The sequence below is a fragment of the Falco punctatus genome (assembly GCF_963210335.1).
Source record: "Falco punctatus genome assembly, chromosome: Z".
Lineage (NCBI taxonomy): Eukaryota > Metazoa > Chordata > Aves > Falconiformes > Falconidae > Falco > Falco punctatus.
Window position 1 is genome coordinate 11,047,332 of NC_137586.1, and position 20,569 is coordinate 11,067,900.

General features: G+C 60.2%; 1 protein-coding gene across 2 annotated transcripts; it reads left to right on the plus strand.

Annotated features, from left to right (window-relative positions):
• Nucleotides 1-2,870: 2,870 nt before the first annotated feature.
• On the plus strand, nt 2,871-19,477 carry PHF24 (PHD finger protein 24). 2 transcript variants are annotated; one of them, XM_080371304.1, is made up of 8 exons: nt 2,871-9,311; nt 14,129-14,501; nt 15,413-15,598; nt 16,082-16,160; nt 16,262-16,464; nt 16,804-16,970; nt 17,203-17,304; nt 17,410-19,477. In XM_080371304.1, the coding sequence occupies exons 2-8, from the start codon at nt 14,133-14,135 to the stop codon at nt 17,504-17,506; spliced, it is 1,203 nt and encodes a 400-aa protein (XP_080227430.1). In that variant the 5' UTR covers nt 2,871-9,311; nt 14,129-14,132; the 3' UTR covers nt 17,507-19,477. The 2 variants fall into 2 exon arrangements, with proteins under 2 accessions (XP_080227430.1, XP_080227429.1); XM_080371303.1 differs by lacking the exon at nt 14,129-14,501 and having other exon boundaries at nt 17,410-18,954.
• The last annotated feature ends 1,092 nt before the right edge of the window (nt 19,478-20,569 follow it).

The window sequence follows — 20,569 nt, forward strand, 5'->3', positions numbered from 1 at the left end:
GAGATACTCAGCCAGGCTGATAAGCCAAGGCCTGGCACCACACTAACTGCACCCGCCGAGCTGTCTCACGGCTGCTTGCAAAGCCCCACGCTGAGCAGGTGATCCTGATGCTTCCCCAGCAAAGCCTGAGCTACACCCTTGCCACTGACCTCTGCTTCTGCTCCAAGCCTGAAGCTTGGAGCAGCCACCCCACTGTCCACTGTCACTTCCAGCAGGTCTCAGCACTGTAGAAATAACAGGTGGGACAGGGGACTACCAGGGGACCCACATGCTGCTGGAAGGAGCTGTGGGTGGGCATGGTCCCCCAGGCGCATGGCATGTGTCCCTCTGCAACCCCCCCTGATGAGGGTAAGCAGACAGCCTCTTTTGTGGTGCTGGTTAATGCTCATTGACCATGATGGGAAATCGGGGCATGTGGAGCCGATTTAGACACCTGGGAGGGGAGGTAGAGTGCTCGTGCAAGAGAAACAGCCCTCTGCCTCCCTCCAGCCCTTTCCCTTGGCAAGGCCTTGTCTCTGGACAGCTGGGGACCTGAGGAGCAGAGCACAGCCAGGGAGGAGGTGCATGGCCAGGACAGAGTGTGGTGCATGCTGTCTTCTCCAGAGACCAAGAAAAGGCTGAGGAGCAGTGTTGCCCATGGTGATTCATGGCTGAGCCACATGGCCAGTGTGCAAGGGATGAAGCAATTTGTTCAATGCAGAGGAGGAGGAGCAGGGGTTCGAAAGGAAGCAGCCAAACATTTTGAAACCTCAGCAATGAGCAGGCAGAAGGGACTGGCTGCTTCCCCTACAAAGCTAGGGTGATGGCCCTGTGCCATCAGGCTCACACGCTGCTCAGGTGGGTGTCAGAGCCCAGCCAGTGGATGCTGGGATGGAGAGGACCTGGGTGGAGGCACTCAGATGCCACAGCAAGGGCCACCCCATGAGACAAAATGCCAAAAAAGCCACGTCACCCTCAATAACTGGGCTTCTTTGCATGTCATCTTTTCCCTGACCTGCCCTCCCCTCTCCCTGTCTCCCCTGTGTCCCTGCAGCAGCCAGTGCCTCCTGCCTGTGATGTGGCCCTCCTTTAACTAAAATCTGCAAAACCGTGTTGTGCTCTGGGCTCTAGCATGGCTCAAGATATAAAATTTTGATCTGTTAAATGGGTTTGCAGAGGAAGCTGGGTTAACAGGAGGGGGAAACACACCCGCCTCCATGCCCCCACCCGCCCCAGCAGCTCCCTTGCCTGCACCACACTGGTCACTGCCAGAGAGGATGGAGGGGGGCTGAGAGGCAAGGGAGGGCTCGTGCCATGCCAGTGATGGCAAGGAGAGGTAGCCCAGAGCCTGCCTAACTGGGCAGGAGATGCTTGAGGGGCCTGATCCAGCTCACAGAAAGGCCAAGAGTGGCAGAGGTGGGTTTGGAAGTGGGACAGAGAAGGGACCGGAGCGCAGCCAGGGTGCAGGGGAGACATGCAACACAGCTGCAGAAAACAGGGCAGGCACACACCAGTGGGGCCAGTGCTGCTGGGGGCAGGGGTTCTGCCCCATACCCTGGGATGACACCAAGTCGAGGACAAACAGGGTCCAGACTATCTGAGCTGTAAGATCTGCCCCCCATTACCCCCCAGCCACTCCCTCCTCCACTGAGACACCGCACCAGGTGGCTGCACCACCAGCCCAGCCAGCTTTGGAGATGGTGGATCCCCGAGGACAGCACCCACCACCCATCCCCACACTGCCTGCCCAGGGACCTTGGCACCTTTGTCTCACAGCCCTTCCTTCATGCTGCTGAAGAAACTGAGATGGCTCTACCACCAAAAGTGCCTCAGACAGATGCCAACAAGCAGGGGCATTTTCTTTTTCCCCAAAAAGCCTCTGAATCCCAGCAAGAGCTGTTTTAATCAGAGCTTTCTGCCCTGCAGGACTAATCGCAGTGTAATGAAAGAGGTGCAGACAGCCCTTTTATTCTTCCCTCCCATCAACCCTGTTTGTCCTCCTCTCCTTTTTTAATTCTCCCCTCTCCCTGCATTACAAGCCTGCTTGGTAAACGTTTGAAAGTGATGCTGATGTGGTTGGTATGGCAACACCAGGCTGGGGCCCTCGCCTGAAACCCCAAACACACAATTAGCTGATTAAAAGGCGAGGCGGCAGCGTGCTGGGGCTCTGGTACTCCATGGGGCTGTCCCCACCCACATTAAGAGGCTAAGTGGCAGCGTGCTGGGGCTCAGCTGCTCCGTGGAGCTGTCCCCACTCACTGTACCCACTGGAGGTACTCAGGGGCCTCCAGGAGCGATGAGAGGCATCAGGGGCTGAGGTGCATCCCAGGGAGCATGCACAGCCCCTCATGTGTGTAAAGGACCAGGTTTCCAGGTTTGGAGAGGCTGAGGACAAGCCTTTGCACAAAGCATGCTGTGACACGGGAATGGAGCTGAAGGAGACAGTAAAAGCAATGTGGAGGCTGCTGGACCTGCTTGCAAGCACTATATCCCTGTTCAAATAGCAGCACGCAGGACCCCTGTGTAGCCCCCAGCTTGGTACAAGTCATACCACATCCCACCTCCATGGTGGGACAGGACCCAGCTGCGCCCCAGGGGATTCGATGGTCAAATGCAGCACTCCCAGCTCTCAGCTCTGCTGAGCCACGCTGCCCTAGACCCAGCTGGGCTTTGCATCTTCCTCCAGCCCCAAGGGCTGCCTGCTTGCCCCCGCCACCCAAAACAGGCCATGGCAGTGTCCTCGCTGGCAGGGCAGAGGTATTTGGACAGCCTCTCCTCTCCTCTCCTCTCCTCTCCTCTCCTCTCCTCTCCTCTCCTCTCCTCTCCTCTCCTCTCCTCTCCTCTCCTCTCCTCTCCTCTCCTCTCCTCTCCTCTCCTCTCCTCTCCTCTCCTCTCCTCTCCTCTCCTCTCCCCTCCTTCCCTCTCCCACAGCTTTATTGCTTATAAAGCAGCTCAGGAAGGCAGCAATCATACCCGTGACAACCTCAGTTAATGAAGTTGGCCTTCATTAGGCGTTTCCGTTCCACTTGAAAAGCTCCTCTGTGAGGATGCTCGACCGGGCTGCGGCAGAAATGGCACCGCCAAGGACAGATGTGGAGCTGGGTGACACTGCAGGGGAGCAGCCAGGCAACCAGGGTGGGCAGCAGGGAGGGCTGGCATTCCTGCCTCTGCCTTCCTATGGGGACAAATGCGTCCCTTGCAAGGTGCTGTGGGGCTGGCACTGGGACCCTGCAGCTGCAAACCCAGACCCTGCACCTATCCACAGCCCAGCCCTGGCACTCCCCTTCTCATCCCAGCCTTGACCCTCCTCCCTAGCCCCATGGCTCATCCTGCTCTCCAGAGCCCTGCATGTGCTGGGGGACAAGTCCCTGCTATTTGGGTACACCTGTGTCCCCACTTAGGGCAAGGGGGTACCAGTCCCTGGAGAGCCATGGGGTCTGGCCTTGACCCTTTCCGAGGACTTCCAGGTGGAGGGGAGAGGATGGTCTCAGGGGGGGCGACACCTTCTTGCTGGGCGCTTACTTGGAGTGGCCCTGTGAAGAGGGTAATTTAGCTAATGCCTGCAAGAGTGCTCCTAGATTAGAGAGCTCTAAAGTGCTCAGCTATTATCTGTCCAGAGGGAGCATCCTCTTCTCATCAGGGCCAGGCTTGGCAAGCCGCCAGCTGCAGGGTCAAGAGACTGGTGGCTTGGTGCCATGCCTCTGCTGCTCCAAAGGGACATGCCACACCCAGGAAGGGCAGCCCAGGGTAAGCCCAGGCAGCCACCCTTGGGGAACACCTTCCTGCAGACCCAAGACCCCAGGTCATGCCCCCTGGGGCAGGACGGGTTGTTGGCTTCCTCCTGTCTGCTTCATCTCCCACCTGCTTCCCTCACCCCTGCACCTTCCCCCCAGCTCATCCTGGGGTATTTTGGCATCCACCCACACCATCAGACCACATTCTTTCTGTGTATCGCCTCCCCAGGTCCTAACATTGATCCCCACCAGCTTTTCCCCCTTAACCATGGGGATGAAGGTGGCTCATGGAGAAGCAATGTGGGTAAATAGATGCATGAGGCAGCGCGATGCTGAGCACCTCATGTTCTCTCCGAGGCTCCCAGAGTCCAGTCTTGTAGAGGGAAAAGGGAACAGCCAAACTGTGACTACAGGACAGTAGCAGGGAGCAGACAGCAGCACACAGACAGGGGCTCATCTGGAAGTGGACAAGCAAGAGGACAGATGGGCTGGGTGCAGACTGGATCTCCCCTTTCCAGCAGCTGGAAAAGCTGGTGGGGTGTATTGTTCACTCAGGACTGTATGTCCAACATACCTGGGGCTGCCATGGCTCAGCCTAGCAGACGCTGGGACATGGCAGTGAGGCAGGGCTGCATCAGACACAGATGAGGATGAGGAGGAAGCAGCCCTCAGCTCTGCACCAGGCCAGGGCCCTGGATGGAGCTAAAACCACCCTGAGCAGCAGAATGTGCTCATGACCCAGGAGGGGATGCCTGGTAAGGCTGGAGTGGGAGGTCAGTCTGTATTTGCAGCTGGGCAAAGGAGAGGTGCCTCCTACCCACACAGACCAGTGCCTGGCCCTGCCCCAGCTGGGATTTTGGCTACCAAGTGCATCCAGACACACCTCGACTTCAGACTCCCAGGTCCTGTGGAGCAGCAGAGCTGAAGTTAAATTCATTAGGTAAATCCTGCTCCAGGCTCTTGTACTGGGGGATTTTTGGGTGCCACAAAAGCTGCTAGGGAGAGCAAAGCCAGCCGTTGCAACCTGATGGTGCACACAAAGCTGCTCAGTAATTATGCCCTGCAAGAGCTCTGCACTCAGGCCCTGGGATGGGAGGGAAACACTCAAAGCAAGCAGAGTGCCACAGCCGCAAGGCACAAAGCCAGCATCCACAGCATCTTAACCTACTTCAGTTTTGTTACCACGTGGCTGCTGATGGGGCCCAAAGGAGGGGCTGCATCCATGCTGGGCACCATCTGGCAGCTCCTACTCAGGGCACCCTGGCCACTGAGGGCAGGGGGAAAGCCAGGACCTGCCATTCCCATCCCTGTCACTATCACAGTTGCCAAGATCATGGCAGGATGAATGTGAGAAGCAGGAGCCACAGAGCAGCCACCACCCCTTCAGCAGTTTGCAACGGCATTGGCACTGCAGCCCCCTGCTCCCACCTGGCAGGGGACCATTGGTGGGGGACACGAATGGGAGCGGGAAGGTGTCAGAGCAGCCTAGGGTGAGGGGCTGCTCCTGGAAAACAGCCCCACCAAAGGCAGCTAGTTGAACCCTTTGGGATGGGGGGCACAGGGGTGCAGCCCCACTCCACCAGCAGGCTCTGGCTGCAGGGAGCCAGCAGCTACGGGGACCGATGGCTGAGCTGCTGGGGTGCGGCATCACCAGAGGACAGCTGCATCGATGGCCAGGGGTGTGACAGGCGGTGTCAGTGATCTGACCTCAGTAGTGGGACCGTGACAGACAGCCATCAGCATCATGCACAGTATCTGTGTTGATGACCAGGGGTGTGATGGACAACCACTGATGAGCCAGTGTAAATGCCCAGGGGCAGTGATGGAGAGCCATCGGTGGGCATGATGGACAGCTGTCGGTGGACATGAAAGACAGCCATCAGCAGGTGGCCTTGGGAGGTGCTGTCTGCACTCAGCATCAGGATATGTCCCGCTTGGATGCCAGTGGAGGCAGGATCATGTCTGCAGCTCAGATCAGGTCTGTGGGTGAGATCCTGAGCCCCTTCCCTTATGTGGAGCACACACAGGTGGAGGGCATGGCCTGGGACAGCTGGAAGGAACAAGGCATCGTTCCCCTCATTCACAGGCTTGTTCTTGCACCACTTGTTCCCTATGACAGGAGATGCTGTGCCATTCCCTGCCTGCAGTCTTACATGGCAGCCCATCAGGCAGCCAGTTTTTATCCCATTTCATGCTGATTTTGACATCACCCTCCCCTCCTGAACCAGCTGCCGCGAGGTGTGCTGATGCCTCTCTGAACCCTCCCCACAGCGCATCAACACTATTATCTCCATCAGCCAAACTTGTAATCTACTGAAAAAATATACCTCGCTATTTTGACAAGTTCTCTTCTCCATCACCCCCCGCTGGCTGGCACGAATGCTGGCTTATGCAGGCGCCCTGCTGCTGCTGCTCCTACTTCTTGGCAGGAGCCAAAAGTTTGGGTCACCCCAATCAAAGAGCAAACCCTCCACCCTGTGCCCCCCCGCCCCCCCCCGGGTGCTGGCAGCTTCAGGACTGGGGGCCAGGCGGGAGCGGGGATAAGCCGGGGCGGCACAAGGTGGTGTTCCCAGGCGGCAGGCTCCAGATGGTGAGCCCACACGCCGTGTCGTTGCAGCAGCCAGTTACCTACACGCGGGCGTCATGCGAGATTTTGAAGTCGGGGAGGGGGGGTGGGGGGAGCTGACGAAAATGTTCATTCCTGCTGCAGCTCAGCTCTCACCTCCACCCCTGCAGCCCTCCTCCAGCAGCCCAGTGCTGCTGGATCTGCCAAGAGCTTTCCCAGCCCATTGCTGTCTGGCCACACCAACAGGCACCCAAGCCACGCTATGGCTTTTTAGAGAGGGCAAGAGACCAAATCTTCCTTCTCCCCAGGAGGTGTGAGAGAATCCTACATCTTGCATGGCGGGGAGGCTTGCTGGATGCCCCTTGCAGAAGTGGATCTGGACTGTAGCTCTCCATTGGTGGGACACTGCACCCACCGGCTGTGCCCTGGTGCACCCAAGGGCTGACAAGGAGATGCCATCCTCCAAGCTCAGCCAGCCCTGTCCACTGAGCCTTGCTGCAGGGGTACAGCCTGGCCGTGATACAGAAGGAACTGCAGACCACAGGGGCAGACAGCAGCGGGAGCCCCAGGCCCCTCCACAGCTTGAGCAGGAGAAGAGCTAGGGCTTCTCCTCGCCTTTACTTTTCCAGGAGATGCTGCATTCTGCCACTGGCCCATTGGGGCAGGGCTCTCCCCACAAGGGCACTTAAAGCTTTCACGGATTGCTAGCACACTCCTTCTTCACCGCTTCCCCCTTTCCCCAGTCCTCTGGGGCCAGGGTTTGTCTGTAGAGATGTTTTCCTCTGTCATTATTTACAGCTGGCCTCCTCTTTCTCCACCCCATATGCATCCAAGCACCTTTTGACCATGCTCCCTGGACAAATAATGCAAAATGTAATTCATCCTAAAAGGAAGCACCCCTGGGGGGAAGACAAAGCACAGAGAGGCAGCCCAGGCTAGGGCAGGGTGACTGGAGGCTCCATGCAAGGCTCCTGAAGCCAATGGAGTGAAGTAAGACAGGACCTGACAGCCACAAGCAGAAAGCAGATAAATCCTGTCTGCAGCCTGGCTTTGCACATCTCCAGCTGGCGCGGAAGGGAACCACGGACCAGCTCATGTCCCAGCGCTGCACCCAGATGCTGCCTTTCCCAGCCCCTGGCTTTGCTTGCAGGTGACATGAGCTGCCAACAGTCTCAGCTCACTCCTGGCTAAAAACGTGTGGGAGTAGGAAGGGTAATGGAATGGAAGTACTGTGGGGCCAGTGTCAGTGCCTGCAGGTCTAGGGAGGGCTGGCACAAGGCAAGGAGCAGCAGTCAGAGCTCAGGGACCAGCCTGGTACCAGTGTGTGGCACCGGCTGGAGAAAAACTGCCCCAAATACAGCACTGGTAGCAGCGCTCTGAGACTGCCCTGCCCCAGCTGCTTGCTCCTTGGAGGGCAGGGCATTGCAGAGGCATTGGATGCAGGGTCCAGCACAGGCTTTTTCAGAGGTGGAGAAGACCTCAGAGATGGTGCTTCCGAGCTCCCAGGAGCCAACAAGCTTCAGCCATCCAACGGTCCTTCATCCCATGGCTTCCACCCCACGGTCCCGATCCCACTCTCTGCATGGGAAAGGTGAGATCCCCTCACGGTTGCCGCTCACTGATCTACCAAGGCATCCTGATCGCCTCTGCAGACACATGCATCATTGCACACATGCAAACATGTCCACTCCTCCATGGGGCTGGCGGGTCTGCATGGAGCCAGCCAGGCCCTGCTCCACGGAGGGCCAGGATGTCAGGCTGGGATGTGGGATTCCCACCTCAGCAGCATCCTGAGGACAGCAGTGCAGTGGGGCTTTGAGCAGAGCATCCCTGTCTCCTAGCTAGAAGAGGACTTGCTGTATCCAGCCTGGCCAAGGGGCAAGGCATCCTGGCAGCCATCCCCACTGCCCAGGCCCTTTTGCTGTGACCTTCAGCACTAATCCCAGGCCTGGCTGGAAGCTGGTCCTAGGAGGTCTCAGAGCCTCTTGCACCCTAAATCATTCCCAGGTACGGCTGGCAGCTCTTGAACGGGAAAGCACAATGCCCTCAGCCAGCTGTACCCCATCCCAGAAGGGTGTCAGGGGGCTGATTGACCATCTCTACCAGGCCAATGTGAGGCAGCTGTGGATGCACATGGAGAAGATATGCCACCTTCAGAAGCACTGCATCAGGGCTGCACCCACCTCTCCAGCCCAGCATCAATTCCCTTGCACCCTCTGTGAACCGCTGGCCCCACTGCAGAGCTGTGGTGTGCACCCAGGTGATGCCCAGTCCTGGGGACCGGGGGAACCGAAACTCCTGGTGCTGCATTGCACCGGGGAGTCGAACCGCGGTGCGGGAAGGACAGCCTGCCTGCAACACTGACCGGCATGTATGAGGTTAAAGCAGTTGCAGGTAGCCTGTGGTGGGGGCGCCGGGTCCAGGGAAGACCCCGCGGCAGGGCAGGGAACACCTTCACTGGTCTCCTAGTCCTTCAGGTTGTCTCAAAGAAAGGCAGCTCAGCCCCAGGGGCCAGGGGAGACGCAGGGAAAAGCTGTTGTTGGTATCTCCCGGCCAACGTCAGCGTGGTTAAAAAAAAATGCTTCGTGTCTCAGAGAGCTGTTGAACACAGCTCAGGCAGCAATTGGTACAGGGACAGCAAACCGGGCTGCATCTGCTCAGCCCCTGTCACAAGCTCCCTGCGCCTCCCGTGTGCGCGCGTGCGCGTGCGCCTGTCTGTCTGTGTGTCTCTGTGTGTGTGTGTGTGTGTGTCTGTGTGTCTGTGTGTGTCTGTGTGTGTGTGTGTGCGCGCGCACAGGCATCCGCTCCCAGCATCTCGCTGTCTCCTGCATCCTTCGGCAGCAAGTGCAGGGGCTCTGGCTCCCCGGGTGCCAGCCTCACCGCTCCGTCCCCTGGCCGGGATTTGCACGCAGGGCACGGGATGCGGTGAGCACCCACAGCTGGAGAGGGGGGTCGCGGCCAGAGGCGGTGGCAATGGACATCGTGTGGACTGCTCTCTAGGGCTCCTGCGCCCCGGACGGACCCTGACCCTGGTAAGTGGCTTTTTTGCCGCCGTTGGCTTTTTGCCCAGAGCATGGCACGGGCTGGACACATGTCGAGACACCCCATGGGTGTGTCCCTCTGCTGCCCCCGAGGTCCTGGTGCCAGAGAAGGTGACCAGGGCTCCTGGGATGGGGTGCCTGGGAAGTGGGGGTGTGGATGGGGTGGGAGGATCCTGCCCAGGTGTCAGGATCCTTATGTGGGTGCTGGGGAGAGGGGCTGGGGACAGAGAAGAGGAGGACAAGTGGGAAGCTGGGCAGGAGCCGTGTCTGCTGCAGGGGTAGGGACTCTGCTGTCACAGCATTTTCATCCCCCTTTGGGAGACTGAAACGTGCAACACACCTATAAAATCTGCCATGGCATGACAGGACTGGCAGCCTGATCCAGCACGGAATGCAGCCACCAGTTTGGCATCCCCAGGAGGGGAACACAGCAGAGCTGGGGTTCCAGCCACCCCTGCAGACCTCCCCACCACGCTCCTGCAGCCCTGCAGAGCGTGGGGAGGGTACCATCAGCTGCAGATCCCCTTGCCCCATGGCAACCGGGTCACCTCACAGCAGCAGCCCTAGCAGTGCCACAGTCCCAGCATGTGACATTTGCCAGGGAAAGGGGACAAGGTGGTTCTGCCAGACCCCTCTGGATACCCTCAGCCAGCTCAAAGAGGTGGGACGTGGCATCCCCCAAGCACAGCCTGCTGCCTGCGCTGCCCGGTCCCCCTCACCCCAGGCAGGCAGCAGCTGGCAGTGTGTGCAGGGCTGTGCCAGAGCCATGGCAGCTCCTCCCAGCCCTGCTCAGTGCCCTTCAGACCAAGCCATGGGCCCAGGTTGCCATGGGTCCCAGGGTGTTCTCCCCATCGATACCCCATCTCTCTGCCCTCAGGTCCATAATGCTGCTCCCAGGAAGGCACAGCACTGGTGGGTAAAAACACAAGGAGCCTGGCAAGGGCAGGGAGGAGTCCTGGCCCACGAGGAGCCTGTGGGGACCAGGCATGTCCTTCCCTATCAGTGGGGAGCTTGGGAGGGGGTCCTGCCCCTGGCACACCCCTGCTGCATCCCCTTGAAGGTGTGTGCAAGGGGTGCCACGGACACTGCTCATGGCACACACAAGCCCAAGCGCCCGCTGGCCCTTGGTTTGCTGGCAGAGCTTTGCACTGGGGATGCACCGTGGGGCAGGGGGGCTGAGCAGGAGGCAGGCAGAGAGGCAATGGCCAGCCTTATGGACCCTGTGGCTCCACAGACCCAGCTCCTCATGCCACCACTAGGTACTGCAACAGGCCACCCTGCAGCCATGGCCACTGAAACACACCCATCCCATATGCCCAGCTGCCACAGACATCACCCACACTCACAGCTGCTGCAACATCCCTGCACCCAAAGCCACCACCCACGCTGTGCCCACAGCTGCTGCAACACCCCCAACCTGCACACTCCCCACGAGGCCATAACACCTGCCCCACGCTGCCAGCCATACCATAGCACATCCACCCCATAACACACCCACCCCGCACTGCTCCCTGCTGCATCCATCCTGTGCTCCCAGCCACCACAATGCCCCCACTGTGCTGTGATGCACCCACCCACACATCACCTGCCACCCCGCACCCACCACTGCCCTCATAGCTAAACCTGGCACCCCATAACCCCAGCACAAGCAATGGGTGCTCCCTGCTCCTGCTGCCATGGGAGGGAGGAGAGTTTGGAGACATGAAGGGACCACTGGCTCTGTTTGCATCAGGATGCTCTGACCTGCTTCCTTCTCCCGGAGTGCCTCTGTGCTGGCCGTCAGCCCTGTCTCACCAGTGCCCTGTCCTCAGCTAAAACGGGCTGATCCTCACTCCAGCTGAACCAGCCTTGCCTCTGTGCCTCAGTTTCCCCACACACAGAGCTGTGTGGGGCTGGGAAAGATGGGTGCTAGGAGATGAAGTGCTTTCTGGCTCAGCATTTTGCTGCAGGGATGAAGTAGCAAGGCATAAATCCCCACCAGAAGAGCCACAGGGACAGGGCAGGGGTGCAGGGAGCTGGGAGCAAGGGAAGTGAAGGGGGTGGGAATGTGCCCAGCACCTGCAGCAACAGCCCCTGGTGCCAGCAGGGCTCAGTGGAGCCGGGTGTTTGCAGGCAGCTCCAGCCCATGCCCAGATTTGTCTCCTCTATGGGGGTGACCTAAAAATAGACCCCGCCAGCAAAGTGAGCTGGTCGGTGGCACAAGATCCCCAGCTCCAGATGCCTCAAGGGCTGGGCACAAATACCAGCAAAGACACCTTCCCTCAGAGACATATGGAGGAAGCAGCGGCTGCTCAGGTAGCTGGACTGCTATGGGGTGAGGGTGTCTGTGGTCCCCCCTCCCCAAATCCAGGCAGGACCAAACCTGGCAGGACCCTGATCCAGGCAAGGCTCTATGTGGAGGTGATGTCCCACCCCACACAGCCAATGGGTCAGGCAGGGCATGGCGGAAAGAGATTGCAGAGCCGGTCTGGGGTGTCTGGGGAGCACTGAGGCCTGTGGAAAGGCAGCAGGGTCTAGAGATGGGGCTTGGGGTGAAGCCATTCAGCCCCTGGACATGCAGGCAGGTCCAGCTGTGCAGCCTTAGCTGGGACAGGGAGGCCAACAGGGCTGAGAACAGACACAAGTTGTGACAGGAGTGATGCCCTCCAGACTCCAGGCATGCAGCAGCCAGTGGCACTGACTGTGGCAGGAGAGTGGGGTGGCCTTGGGAGAGGACAGGAAACACAGAGATGGGCTAGAATCTCCCAGCAGCAGCACAGGACAGGGGGATGACCACACCATGAACACACACGGCAACCTCATTTCTGGGGGATTACAGCAGCCCCATACACCAGCCACCCCACTGCTGCCCAGGCTGCCGGGCCACACTGCAGGGTGGCTGGGGATGGGCCACCCAGAGCCCCAACAGCGCTGCAGGAGATGCTGCCAGCACACTGGGGATCAGGAGGACCAGAGCAGCTACTGGGAGCACTAGTGTGTTGAGAGCTGGAGCCCACACCCCTCTTTTTCACTCTTCTCTTTGAGCCCAGCCTCTCTGCACCCTCTCATCCTTGCACAGGATGAGGCCAGGATCTGGCCAATGGTTGGTGATGCAGGAACCTGCAAAGGCAGCCCCTGGAGGGAATTTCCCTGCGGTGCCCCCAGCTCACTGGCTTGCAGGCACAGCCGCAATGCTGCCCAGCAGCAGAATTGATCCTGCCCATGGCTGGTGTGATCCTGAGATGTGCGGGCAGGGTGTAGCAGCACAGCAAGGAGGCAGAGACCCTCAGGTGTCTTCCCTCCCACTGGCACAGCTGCAGGGATGCTGTTGCTGTGGCTTGGACACTTGCCTCCAGCTTTTCCCCACTCCCACCTTTGCAAACCCCCAGGAGCTGCAGCATGCCAGGCACCAGCCCCAAACCAGGCACGGGGACCAACAGCTGTAAATACCCACACATGTGCACACTGATGGGACCCACACACAGGGGACAGGGCTCACATGTGTTGCACACCCAGCTCTGTGCGTGGGAATCTGCACGCAGATGGTCCCATGGTGTTGGTGGGGAGGCTGGGAAATCACATGCGTGTGTGCGTGGTGGTGTTTGGGTGCTGCCTGCCAGCACACACTGCTCAGCACCGCTGATGTGACACAGCTGTAACTACCCTGCCCAGGATCCCTGCCACAGCAGCACCCACAGTGCTGTGTCCTCCCACAGCTGTGAGGTCCCAGTGTGTGCTCACGTGCTGCTAATTATCCCGCTACCTGGGGACTTCCCTGCTGAGGCTGATGGAGCAGGAGATGGCTGCTCCGATGTCTCCCTGCTTGCAAAGGCAGTGAGTGCTCCCTCCTGGTCCCTGAGCATGATCTGGGAACAACTCTTTGCTGCAGCATATTCATAGTGCAACCCCAGCAGGGCACAGGCACACTGCTGGGACCCACACAGGGTGATACTGTGGCCCACGTCACTGGAGACCAAATCCTGCTTCTCCCCAGCTTCAGCCCACCCCCAACTGAGACAGGGCCTGACCTGCTACTGCTGGTGCTGTTACCCTCCTTGTTTTACCCTAAGATGATTTTCCCTTAGTTCTGCAGCCAAACCCCCTTCTCAGGACCCATGTGCCCTATATCCATTAACTGCTCCCCTTCCCTCCTGCTTCCTCACAACCCTCCCACGGCTGGCCCAGCCTCATCTCACGGCTCCCTGCAGGATGCAGGATGCCTAGCGGTCAGGCAGCAGCAAACACACACATGCACACAAGCATGTGAGCCCAGGAGAGGCTGGGGGGTGAAGACAAATTTTGCGAAAGTCAAAGACCCAGCACCAGCTCTGATATACCCTAGCCCTGGGCAGAGCTGCTGGGAGGACACTTCTCACACTTGGATGGCCAAAGAGGCTTTCTCCGAGGCAGAAAGGAGATGCACACAAGGGGCTAGGTTACAGCTGGTTCCAGTCCCTCTGGGATTTACCGGTCTGGTGTGGGAAGGGCTTGGATGTGTTTCTTGTTAAGCTGGAGTCTACAGAGCAAGGATGGGGGAGCAGGGTGAACCCAAACCAGCTCCCTGCTTGCTGTCCTGCTCCCCCACCAACACTCAAACCCTCCATGGCCAGATTTCCACATGGCTTCAGGTCCACCTCCCCATGGCCACCATGGATGATCCCAGTGCCAGCTTGCCAAGGAACCCCCATTTCTCCCAGCCCTAAGCTGCTCCCCACATAGCCAGGGAAAAGCCACTGGGACACCATTTTGGGACCAGGGACATGGTGCAGGGGTTGGACCAGCATTGCACCCTGAGGCCTTAGCACTGAGCACCTCCCTTCCCCCCACAGAGCCATGGGGGTGCTGATGTCCAGGCGGCAGACGGTGGAGAAGGTGCAGAAGGTCAGCTTGGCCGTGTCAGCCTTTAAAGACGGGCTGCGGGAGCAGCCATCAACACGACAGCGGACAGAGGCAGGGGCCACAAGCCGAGGGACACTGGAGCAAGCAGTGCAGGAGGGAGAGGAGGAGGCACTGGCAGGACCTTCCCAGCCGGAGGAGAGCAGCACCAGCAAGGCGGCCTGGGAACGGCTGCGGGATGGTCGGGGCGTGGAGCCAGAGGAGTTTGACCGGGCCAACAGGTTCACGCCACCCGCCTTCATCCGGCCCAAGCGGGAGCTGCATGATGATGAGCTCCCACACATCAGCCTGGAGCAAAGGGAGCAGGTGAGCAGAGCACAGGGGTGTGGAGGGAGGGAGGACCACAGGGCTGGAGATGCGCAGGGGAGAGCCCAGGGATATGCAAGCATCCCCAATGCCCACCAGGCAGTGACAGCCTCCCCAGGCATGGCAAAACACCGTGGAGGTGGCTCAGTGGAGCAGGGGCTGAGGGCTGGGCAGCTGGACGAGGAGGAGGGTGTGACTGGTTGGATGTGCCTTGGAGGGACCTGGTGATGTCTTGGAGAGGAGAGGTCCCTGCTGGACACAGACAGCTCCAGCTTTGGGGAAGAGAGAAGAACAGTTCAATCTATGTTTTTTTCAGCCTACAGCCAGCCAGCCTGTAATTCAAGCCATCCATCTGTATCCGCAACCCTTACAACCCAGCCCACCTACAACCCAACAGCTTACCCACCCATGTCCACAATACTGCAGCCCACCCATTCACATCCATGACCCTACCCAACCATCCACCAACCCCAACAAGCCTACACCCCAGCCCACCTACAGCCTTAAAGCTTAGCAGTCCACACCTACAACCAGCCAACCCACAGATCAGCACTTCCACCTGTCCACACTGCAACCCTAAAGACCAGCCAAACCCACAGCCTGGCCATCCACACCTACCACACTGCAACCTGGAGAACCTATGACGCCACAGCCCCACCAACCCCACAGCTGGACCTATCCACCCTCTATTTATCCCCACAAACCCATCCACCCTCCTCTAGCTGGATCAGCCAGGTCCTCTACATCCCCACCACCTATAACCTATGCCAGCCCCATGCAATCCCACCCTCCTGTCCCTTCTGCCCCCCAAAACGCATCCCCACCTGCAATGCATCACCCTGACACCCACCCTGAGAAGCCAGCCCCCTGCCCACGGTTGCCTGTCTAAGCATCTGCCCATCTCTCCCCAGGTCCTCAATGACGAGATGTGTGAGATCTGTGAGGTGTGGACGGCTGAGAGCCTCTTCCCCTGCCGCATCTGCAGCCGGGTGTACCACGACGGCTGCCTGCGCCGCATGGGCTACCTGCAGAACGACAGTGCTGTGGAAATGACGGAGACAGCACACACCGAGACAGGATGGAGCTGCTACTACTGCGTGAGTGCCTGGGATGGGGGACACCAGGCTTCTGCTGGGTGGTGGGTGCTCCCTGGGGAGCCATGCCCCTGCGTGGACGTGAGCAAGTCCCACGTCACAGCCTGGTCCAGGGCGGTGGGAGACCTGCTGCTCTCCAGCTCCTGCCGCCCACCTTGGCCTCATGAGGAGCCACCAGACAACAGGGGACAGCGGCCCTTTGCCACCTCCCCACCCCTGCAGCCAGTCCCCCAGCACCTTGGCAGGGGACGTGAGACCACAGCATGTGCTGCTGGGTACAGGAGGGGCTATGGCAGAGCTGGAATGGCCAAAGTGCAAGGGCATGGAGCCATCCCACTGCCGCACCCCTGGGTGACACAGTGCACTGTCCCTCTCTGTGTGCCCACACCCACGTACCTTCAAGGGGCCCTGGTGTTCTGGCATGGCCAGCTGTTCCCCCCACCCCACGGCTTTTGCCCCATGGCTCTTCTCTTCCCCCCACACCAGGACAACCTCAATCTCCTGCTGACAGAGGAAGAGATGTACAGCCTCATGGAGACCCTGCAGCACTGCAAGATCATTCCAGGTGCGTAACCTCCCCACAGCAGGTCCAGATGGTTAGGGGAAGTTGTTGGGGTGGCAGGTCCCCTCTCCCCAGGTGCCCTACCGCCGATCTACCCCCCACAGAGACCTGCCTGACCCTGGACGACTTTCTGCACTACAAACACCTCGTGCACAAGCAGCAGTTTGAGCAGCCCATGGCCGAGGCACAGGAGGAGCAGGCGGCCCTGCAGTTCTCTGCCCTGGACCCTGACAAGAAGGGGCACATCGAGTGGCAGGACTTCCTCTCCCATGAGTCCATCCAGCTGCTGCAGAAACTACGGCCACAGGTACGACTGCGGCACCCAGGGCTGGCTCCTACAGCTAGCACCCATGGCTGTGGCACCTAGGTCCCACTGCCATGGCCAGCACCCATGGCCATGGCACCCCGGGCTGGCTCCGACAGCCAGCACCCACAACCATGGCACCCAAAGCCAGCTCCTGTGACCAGCACCCATGGCTGCAGCGCACAGGGCTGGCTCCTAGCACCCACGGCTTTGACACCTGCAGCTGGCTCCCATGGCCAGCACCCCATGGCTGTGGCGCCAGGGCAGGAGACCCCACAGCATTGGGCAAGGTGGGGGTTCTCATGGGGCAAGCACTCCCCCTTACCCTCTCTGCCCCCCCAGAATGCCCTGCTGCGGCTGCTGACAGTCAAGGAGCGGGAGAGGGCACGAGCAGCCTTCTTGGCCCTGGACCAGGACAGCGATGGCTTCATCAGGGAAGGAGAGTGCCGCCGGGCCCGGCACACCTGGTTCCAAAAGCATCAAAAGGAGACACCATCCTGCAATGTCAGGTATGGGGACTCCCACCCTCCGGTGGGGGTGACATCCCTGCTGCGGCTCCAGCTGCAATCCCACCACCCACCTAAGGGGCTCAGCACACAAATGGGTGCCACCCCCCCCCGGCCCTTCCTGCCACGTCCCCCTCCATGGGCCCGCAGCCCTGCCCTGGGCCTGCACACCCTCTTCCCCCCAGCCACCACCACCGGGTGCAAGGAGCAAAGGGTTCCCTCTTCCCCCCAACAGCATCAGCCATGTAGGGCCCATGTCGGAGAGCAGCCCTGCCAGCAGCGGCAGCGGCAAGAGCCAGGAGAAGACCCCGCCAGCCACGGAGCAGGAGGAAGGCAGGTGAGGCAGGGGAGGTCTAGGGGGGTGGGGGACACCGCCATTTTGGAGGAGACACTGGGGGAGCAGCGATGTCACGGCAGATGGTGAGCCCGTCTCTGCCTGCAGGCGCGTCGACTGGCCCAGCTTCCTGCAGGAGAACGTCGCCTACATCCTGGCCGCCCGCCCCAACAGCTCCGCCCTCCACCTGCAGCCCCCGGCCTAGTCCCCGGCAGCGCCATCTTGGGCAGCGAGGCCTCTCCCGCCACGGAGACCTGCCCCGCCCTCCCCTGTGGGCGGAGCCGGCCACCGATTGGCTGGTGGGGAAGTGGCCGCGCTGCTCCCTCCCCCTGCCTCCACTGTGGGTTGGTTGTGAAGAGGATGGGTGCCAAGCTCTGATTGGCTGAGGGAAGGGGTGTCTCTGATTGGTGGGGAGGATGCGGGGAGGGGGCGGCACGGCCTGTTGCCCCACAGTGCCCCCCCCACGGCGCCCCCTGCCCACCAGCACCTGCTGCCACCCAGCACCTGCCCCCAGGGACCCGCAGGCAGAGCGGGGCTGGTCCCGGAGGAGCAGTGGGACTTGCTGTGGTCCCGGAGCCAGGTCTGGGTAGTCACAGGGTGACAGCAGAGCCCAGAGCAGCCATGCGGCCCAGCCACCACAGGGCAGCACGGCCGGGCAGCGTGGGCCCCTGCACGCTGCCGGCAGCAGCACCCGGGGGTCTGCAGCAAGCACCAGCTCAGCTCATTGGCATGGGGAGTCCTGAGGGGGAGGACGTGGCTGACCACCGCTTGGCCTCTTTCACAGCCCTGCCAGGCTCCAACAGGAGCTGGAGTCCTGTGGGTCCATCCTTGCACCCACAGCTCGTGGCTGTGTCCGAGAGAGTGCTTCCCGGTATGGCTCAACCCTGCCCTGCCGGGGACCAACTGTTTAATGCCAACAGCAACGGTGTAGGAAGGAACATTGGGAACAGAAAACACCAGGGGCATGGGAGGGCAAGGCTGGGTGCAGAGGAGCACTCCCCTGTGTCCCTCACCCCCTCCTGTCCCCCTGGTCCCATGGGATGCTGCAGGGATGAGGTACTTCGCTGGGCAGCGTTGACGCCCAAGGGCCCTGTGGTGGATGGATGTGCCCAGCATGCAGGCAAAGGAGCAGAGACCCCTGGAAACCTTGCCCTGCACATGCCAGGGGTCAGGATGCCCAGGTCCCATGGCAGCCCCGGCAGCTGCCCCATGCCCCTCCAGCCACTTCCCCACAGTGCCCTCAGCCTCTCCCCACCTCGTGTGCCCTGGCTCAGCCGGGGTGCCCCGGGGTATGCACAGACCAGGGGTGCACCTGCAACAGCCTGGTCACTCCCTCACCTCCACCCCTGATGCGATGGGGCACTGTCCTGCTCGTCCCCCCTTCCCCAGCCAGGGCACAGGTCCCCTTTCTAGGGACTCTTCCCACATGTCACCACGCCGGTGACATGACATCTTCCTCTATCATTCCGTCATTCCAGACCAATGGGGATATTTTGGATGCTAGGTCTGAGATGGGGCCACAGCCATGGCCATGGCAAGGAGGTGGCTGTGGGTGTGTGGGTCACAACACCCACCACTTTGTACTGTACTGAGAAGCATCCATTAAAAAGCTGTGTCCAACTAGCCTCCAGCCAGTGTACTTACGGGACCTCTGGCTTCTCCTCGGGGACTTCTGGGGACCCACAGCTTCCTGTTGTGTTTAACACCCTGCCCCAGCCTCAGGTTCCTGTACCACAAGATGGGCTTGGCCTCATATCCCAAAGGTGTCCCACAGCAGCAATGGGGGGGAAGCCAGGGGTTGCACCCAGGACCCTGCAAATTTGGGATGCCCCATGTCTTGCCAGGAGAGCAGACAGTGGGAATTGTGCCCAGCTGGCCCCACAACTTCCCCAGCCCCTGCAGCAGGAGGGATGCCCATCCACTGGGACGAGTGTGCTCCTTGCCTGCAGAGGCACTAGAGGCTGCAAAAAGAACACTGGGCACGGGGGGCAGCTGGATGCTGGGGAACCGGCTGTTTGCAGCAGTGCTGGGAAACGCAAAATAACCCCACAGAGACACCAAGGGTCCCTAGAAGGCAGTGTCTAGAGAGTGATCCCCATGGCTGGAGCCTCCTGCAGTTCTAGCCGCGTCCACGGAGCTCCCAGGGGAAGCTGCAGCTGTTGTTGGTGGCATATGGTCTGTGGGAACCAGGCTGCCAGCAAAGGGGGCTCACCTGCCCGGAGGGGGCTTCCCTTGCACAGTGCCTGTGCTGCAGCTGGGAGGGGAACAAGACCTGAGAAGTGGATCCAGGGGAGAATTAGGAGGGCAATGCTGCCCCAGCAGCATCCGTAGGACCACCAGTGACACAAAGCTTGTTGCTAAAAGTTGGACTTGGATATTTCAGCCCATTCCTATGGTTGCAGTGGGCTGCCATCGCATCCAGACCACAGTGGTGGCATCCAGTCAGTGCCCCGAGAAAATCCAGTGAGTGTTTCAGGCCCTGGAAGACAGATTAGCTGTAAAAGCTCCCAGGAGAGGCACCTGTCGCCTTAAGGAAGAGGATGGGCATGCAGAGGAAGATGGAGATGGCAGTGGTTTGTGTGCCTGAAGCTGGGACGCCACCGGTAGGCAATGTCATTGGGCTCGGCCTACGGAGGGAAGCCCCAGGGAAGCCATTGCCTGGGGAGGCAGTGATAATTGCTGCATTATTGCTCCAGCTGCTGGAGCTGAAGAGCAAGATGGGGCAGAGCACAGATCCTGGGGACCCTGGAGGTGAAGCACCTGCTGCCAGCACCCCAAACCCACACTCTGAGTACTCCACAGGATCCAAGATGGGAAGGCAGAACCCTTCCAGACCCTGATCGAGCCCCACTCTGCATCCAGCCCATCCCCTGAAGACAAGGCACAGACAGCTTTCCCAGACCCAGCCTACCCTGCCACCCCCTGAAGCAGCCTGGCAGCCCTGCCAGGGCATGCATTTGGCTAGTGTCCCCAGGGCTAACAAGGGATGCAGGTGGCCAGACTGGCCTGCATCCTGCAGGGCTGTGCTGTCACAACCGTGGCACCAGATGCCCAGCACGCAGGCGCTGCTGCCACAGCTGCAAGGTCTTGGTGAGTGCCCGCCATGGGGCAGAGCGTGCCCCAGCCAGCTGTGTCTCCACACAGGAGCCTCAATGTCTGGGAAGAAGCAGGAGGCTGGTCGTGAATGGGCAAGGTGGTGCCATGGCATCTCTTAGCTGCCACCTGCTCCTTCAAGACTGATGACCTCAGAGATACTGTCCCCAGAAAG

What these genes read in the sequence shown, in the direction of transcription:
- PHF24 (XM_080371303.1), top strand. Translation starts at nt 8,649, where the DNA reads ATGTATGAGGTTAAAGCAGTTGCAGGTAGCCTGTGGTGGGGGCGCCGG. An exon ending in TGCAGAAACTACGGCCACAG is followed by an intron (nt 16,465 to 16,803) that starts GTACGACTGCGG and finishes CTGCCCCCCCAG; the next exon opens with AATGCCCTGCTGCGGCTGCT. An exon ending in ACGGAGCAGGAGGAAGGCAG is followed by an intron (nt 17,305 to 17,409) that starts GTGAGGCAGGGG and finishes CTCTGCCTGCAG; the next exon opens with GCGCGTCGACTGGCCCAGCT.